This window comes from Chaetomium globosum, genomic scaffold, assembly GCF_000143365.1.
Source record: "Chaetomium globosum CBS 148.51 scaffold_7 genomic scaffold, whole genome shotgun sequence".
Lineage (NCBI taxonomy): Eukaryota > Fungi > Ascomycota > Sordariomycetes > Sordariales > Chaetomiaceae > Chaetomium > Chaetomium globosum.
In genome coordinates, this window is record NT_165982.1 from 1,085,684 (window position 1) to 1,091,891 (window position 6,208).

General features: G+C 56.6%; 2 protein-coding genes across 2 annotated transcripts; both read left to right on the forward strand.

The window, feature by feature from the left end:
- Window positions 1–2,017: 2,017 nt before the first annotated feature.
- Window positions 2,018–3,352, forward strand: CHGG_09926 (uncharacterized protein; the record flags this gene model as incomplete). The annotated part of the gene is made up of 4 exons (XM_001227852.1): window positions 2,018–2,211; window positions 2,273–2,435; window positions 2,503–2,577; window positions 2,654–3,352. The coding sequence occupies 4 exons, from the start codon at window positions 2,018–2,020 to the stop codon at window positions 3,350–3,352; spliced, it is 1,131 nt and encodes a 376-aa protein (XP_001227853.1).
- A 1,613-nt stretch (window positions 3,353–4,965) lies between these two features.
- CHGG_09927 (uncharacterized protein) lies at window positions 4,966–6,092 on the forward strand (the record flags this gene model as incomplete). The annotated part of the gene is made up of 3 exons (XM_001227853.1): window positions 4,966–5,136; window positions 5,457–5,496; window positions 5,638–6,092. The coding sequence occupies 3 exons, from the start codon at window positions 4,966–4,968 to the stop codon at window positions 6,090–6,092; spliced, it is 666 nt and encodes a 221-aa protein (XP_001227854.1).
- Between the last annotated feature and the right edge of the window lie 116 nt (window positions 6,093–6,208).

Genomic DNA, 6,208 nt, shown 5'->3' on the forward strand with positions numbered 1-6,208 from the left:
TGAGAAACACAGGGGGGGATCTATCGCTGGGGGGGCAAAATTCTATCACAATAAGAACAAGAAACGGAGGGGACCGACGGGGGAGTTTCCAAAGGTAAGAATATCGTTTAAATCCAGCCATGTATTGCTATCCTGCAAGTTTCTAGGAGAGTGACCACGGAAAATATGCACTGCTCAACGTGGCGCCCCCAATTTAAAGGCAGTAGGTTCGGGATTTTTGATATACACGGCCAGCTCAGCATGCCACATTGTGGCTGCCCTCCTGACAGTGTCTGTGTCCCTTGACCACCCCTGTAAAACGACGGGCCAGTCTTAGATCTCCGGGGGAGCTCGAGTTTAACCATTGTTGTGGAATTTCCAGACTATCGATTTGGCGATGCAGGATGAGGCAGGCCTTCGGGATGTACCAAACGCCAAACATCCTATTCGTGGAGGGCGAGGGATACGAGCGGAACACTCGATGCGCCCTCGGCCGCCTTGTGTAAAATAGTTAGTGTCTCTACAAACAAACTTGCCTACACTCGTGTAGTCCCGAGTTTGGCGACAGTAAGGCCAGGGCCCTTGCATCGCATCGCAGTGCTTCGAGATGGCTTGGCTGCAGAACCAACAGATGCATGGCCGCCATGGGAAGACCGTGCCAGGTACTCGAGTATGAAGCGAGCCGGGTTCGTGGATTCGTTAATCTAAATTGGCCACCGAAGAAAAGACCTCGGAATATGACGCCGCCTTACACAGCAGTTAGTTAGTAAAATACGAAAAACAAACCTACCTAAGTTGTTCGGCTAAAGCACACTCGACAGTATGCGCTGCCACCTATTTCACCAGAAACCGAAACGGAAAAAGGGAAGCCCGAAGAACAAACAGTTTGGGGGCTGGAGGTGCCAAGCAATTGAAATGCTCTGTCTCAGGCTGGCGGGAAGGTGTCAGCCACCTCATGCACGGCGAAATGCAGTTGGCAGTTGCCTGCCCTGGCCCTTGGCTGCACTTCGACTTGTTGAGGAATCGGCTTTGCAGCCGGGCAAAACCCTCGCTTACCTCGCACCCTAACTTCGGCTGCACAACAAGCGAGAGATGAAGAAAAAAAAAAACACGCACTTTCAGACGACCGACGCAAGCACTGTGCAGGCTGCACGCTGCAACGAGTTCTACACTAGAAGGGCGGTAGAACGGAAACTCGGCAGCACAGCCAAACAGCCCTCGAGTGATGGTAGCAGACCCGGGAACTCCTCCCACACAAGTAAGCTTTGTGCGACATGGCCGATATCATCGACGGGCGGCGCTGGCACGGTTGGGTTCTGGGATGACCCTCCTCCCCGAAACACCAACCAATCTGGCTGGCCAAAACAAGGGGCACAAGAACTGCGCATACCCTGGAAACATTCAAGCTACTATTGATGCACCGAGAGGAACTATTCGTTTCCCGACCACGCGTCTTGATGTGGCGTTGGCTCGCTTGGGGGGTTAAGGGTATGGACTTGGTAGTCGTTGACCATTCGGAACGTCGGTGATCACGGACATGGAATGATGGCGCTGATGTCGGGCAAGGCCCGGCCGCGCTGGAGCGGAGAACACCCCATCTTGAGAGCCCATTCCTCCCGCGTCCCTTGATGGAATTGATGATCCCAGCAAACCTGGGTGAATCTCGAATTACAGGGGTTCCAGAACTTTGGCCGGTGGACCTTTGGGATCCTTCGCCTTCGACCTCTTGGCGTTCAGCACTACCCCGGACCGTGCATGAGATGGTTGCAGTAGCCTGTCGCCAGCTGCAGCAATTCCCCCGGCCCAACCGTGGCTTGGAGGAGGGCGATGTCTCGCTGCCAGCCGGATTTGCAGCGAACCCTCGTCGACCCCATGTGCCATCCATCGTGCACAAGGGTCCCCTTGGGCCCTCGTGGTGGCTTTCTCAGACTCCGGACCAACTACTATAAGATACTGGTTCCGTCCCGGGCTAGAATTCGGAACCACACAGCTATCTCCCAACATTCATCCGGACACAGACCGAATAACTCAACTCACCATGAAGCTCTCTGCGTCCATCGCCCTGGCTGCGGCCATGGGAGCCTCGGCAACCTTCAACCTCCCCGCGTTCGAGCAGCTTGCCATCGACTCAGGCCTCGCCCTATCCGGCCTCAACGGTCTTGCTCTGTTGCAGTCGGCCACCAAGTACGGCGGCTCGTGCAACATTGGCAACGTCAAGATCCGCAGGGAGTGGTACGCCATCCCACCGCCAGCTTTGATCTTCCCTGCACAGACATGCTGACGCGAGGAACAGGAGGACGCTATCCAAGGCCCAGCGCAAGAGCTATATCAAGGCCGTTCAGTGTCTCCAGAAGAGCCCTAGCCTCCTCCCCGCGGGTGTCTCGGCGGGGTCCAAGACCCTTTTTGACGACTTTGTCTACGTGCACCTGCAATCGACGCCCTTCATCCACTTCACCGTGAGTTACCTCGTTTTCGTCGACATGGCGTGTCATGCCGTGAAACTCCTACTGATGGCTGTTTCAGGGCAACTTCCTCATCTGGCACCGGAACTACATCCACGAGTACGAGGAAGAAGGCTCAATGCCTGTGGTTACAAGGGTACGTCATGTCACTTGGCAGCGAGTCTCGTTTCGTCACTAACAGTTTTGCAACAGATGCGCTCCCCTACTGAGAGTGGAGTTTCGATGCCAGCGCCCCTCATCTCTCCCCCATCTTTGACGAGTCTGACACCTCCATGAGTGGTGACGGCGAGTTCATTCCGGGTCCTGACCTCTCTCTTGAGATTCCTGGCAACGCCGAACCCGTCGTGCTGAAGAAGGGCACCGGTGGCGGCTGTGTCAAGACGGGCCCCTTTGCCGACATGACGGTCCGGCTGGGCCCCATCACGCAGCCGGACCCGACTGCGGACAACCCGCGTTGCCTGAAGCGCGACCTGAACGCCGATGCCGGCTCGAGGTTCTCGAGCTTCCGGAACACGACCGACCTGATCATCAACTCGCCCAACATTGAAATCTTCCGGACGACCATGGAGGCCGACCCCAACTACATTCCCAACTCGCTCGGTGTGCACGGTGGCGGCCACTTCATGATCAGCGGCGACCCCGGCTCTGACGCTTTCATCTCGTCGGGCGACCCGGCCTTCTACCTCCACCACGCCCAGATCGACCGCGTCTACTGGATCTGGCAGATGCTCGACTTCCAAAACCGCCAGGGCGTTTTTGGCACCAACACCTTGCTCAACGCGCCCCCCAGCGCCAACACCACTGTTGAGGACACTGTCGACGTCGGCCACATCGGGGCCCCGATCAAGATCAAGAACCTCATGAGCACGACTGGCCAGAATGGCTCGCCGCTCTGCTACATCTACCTTTAAGGTGCGGATTGGGCTTGTAGCGACAAAGGTTGGTTAACTCGCGGCGTTGGTATGGGAATAAGAGCGATAGTTATTGTTTTTTGTTGGTCTCTAGCGAATGTTTGAGCCTTGAGCTACAGATATAGTTTAATATCTCTTGAAACGAACGACCAGTTGCACTATGTCATCCTGATGTGGGTCACGCATGGGTCCTATGATGCTACCCGACTATGCTCCATACACGGCCTTAACATATTGTATGCTGTTTAGCCTGTTGCCTCCTGCTTGGGTCTTCCACAGTCCTTATCGGACAAAATAAACCCTAACCCTCCACCTTTTCTTCAGTTCCACCAGCCAATTTGCCGGCTTGCTGATCTCACGAAAATGTTTTTCATCGATACAACTTCCCGGCACCACTGTCCGGTACTCCGAAGTCGACCCCAGAGCCCCATCAACAACCGGCCCGCTGGCCAGTTCGTTCCTCTCGCGACCCGGGTAAATGACCCTGCCAATGCCAGTGGCGCACAGCGGAAGCATAAACAAAACATGCAGGAACAGCGAAGTGCGCCAGAGGCCAGAGACCCGGCGACGGTCCCTTTAATTCCCCACTCCCAGGTCCCGTTCCATCCATCTCTGTTTCCCATCCAATCAATCCCGGACCCGCCTTCTCTACCGTCCCCAGGCCCACACCAGCAGCCGCGACAAACAAAATCCACGGACTGCGAAACGATCGATCTCCGATCTGGTTGGTTGCAGGGATTCCGAGAGCCGCTGAGGGTTGTGGGTCGGTCGGACCCGCTACGGGCGAGCCCTAGGGCTTCTGATTGGAGACCGCGGCGCCTGCTGAAGCCCGCCAACGTCTGCTGTACCTGGCAGCAGCAAAAAATAGGAACACGATAAGTCGAACAGTCATCGATGTCGTGCCATCGGCTGGCGAAAACCGTGTTAGACTATGCTAAAACATGTCGTGCAGCGCGTGGCTAAGGCGCTAATCCTGGGTGCGCTTGTTTGAGATTGCGTTGAATTAGATGTTGTGGACATGGGATTTCGACATGGAGATGGTCCAGACCGCGCCTGGGAATTATCGGTCGCGAAGGTGAAGGCCATAAAGATGGGATGCTTCCCGGCCTGCCACAGTTTGAGTTGTTCTGCCATCACGCTCAACATCCAAACATCCATTTCCTTTCCTAGGTTTTTGGGTTTCCTTTTCCGTTTCCTTGTTTCCTTATTTCCTGTCTCCTAGGTCTCTATCATCCAATCTTGTCTTTCCTCTGGGTTAGGGTCTTCGATTTCCTTGATACGACTTCAAACTCCTTCTCACGACTTATCAGCGGTTTTATTGGTCAAACTCTCTCAGTTCTCGTTTCCTTATTTCCTCCCAAGCACTACCAGCAACGACAACCTCTGGCCGGTCCCCGTGGCAGTTGATCTGTCCCAAATCTCCAACCCCAAGTCATCTTTCCTCACGCTTCTCGGCGTGAAGCAACTGGTTGCCCACCATTTCCGCCAACACTTCATTCCCGCCGCCTCCAACAGCCCCGTTTCCCAAGCCACAGTTCCCTCTGCGTACGGCGAGCAAAGAACGACCTGCACTCGAGCTCATCACCGACTTCGACTCGGCCGGGCCCTTGAAGATGCGGTTCCAGGCCCCCCAGCTGGGCGCCATGGGCGTTACCTTCATTGTGATGAGGGCGTTCCAGTTTGCTTCGTTGATTGCTGTTATTGGGCTCTGTGCCAACTTCATCAACGGAATCACGACTGCTGAGCACGATCCCCCCGCCGAGCTGATTGGCACTTTGACAGTGGTACGTCCCCTGTTCGACTTACACGGAAATCCTCTAACTCGAGCATAGGCGGTCACTTCGGGTGGTCTACGTCGTCATCACTTACATCTTGTACTACGACAGCATGCTTCCGCTGCTTTTCACCGGGATATTCGACGGCCTATTGCTCATCGCGTCTATTGTGGTGGCTTCGCTACTAGGCAAGCCCCTTTCGAAACTCAACTGTGCCGCGCTCCCTACCTCAAATGGCCTCACAACCACAGCTTTTATCTCCGCCGCCGGCTTCCCCATCCGGGCCACCATCATCACCCAAACCGTCTCCTACCCCTCCTTTGTCACAGCTCGATCGGACAATCTGCTACGAGATCAAAGCTGCCTGGGGTCTGTCCATTGCCCAGTGCGTGCTCTTTGCCTTTTCCGCGCTCGTCTGCGTCGGCTTGTGGCACCGCCTTCGCCGCGAGGCCGCAGCCAACACTGAGCCGAAGGATATCGAGGGTTAGGGACGCGCGGGCGCCACGGGAGGTAAGCAGAAGACGAAACAGGAGGCGTGGAACAGGGCTCCCGCCGCTGTCGCTGCCGCTCCTTACTTCCCGCCTCCTCCCCTGGCGCCCACCCGCGATCGCAGCCGTGCGCGTAACCAGCCGCCCAACCCCCGCATCATCACCACCTCCCCACCCCGATTCAGCTGCGACTCGGACGACTCCAACCACGCCACGGAGCCCACCGCCACCAACAACAACAGTCCCGCCCCAACCCCGCGGGCCTACGCCCCCCACCACCGCTCAACCCCCGCCAACCCCCATCCATCACCATCTCCGTCCCCACCAAACCAGAAGACTCCGACTCCGAATCCGACGGCATCTCTCCGCTCCCTCTCGCGCGGCCCACCCTCCACCCGCCGGCAACCACAACGCACCGCCAGAACACTCACCGGCCCACCCCCAGCACCGCCACAAACCCGCCCTCCGGCACCCTAAAAATCCACCCTCCCCGCCACCACAAAATTAAGGCGTTTGATTGGGGACCTCGGAAGACTCCTCCACGCGGATTTCATTTCCTGGCTGAGAATATGATTCATGCGCCTGTCTTGATC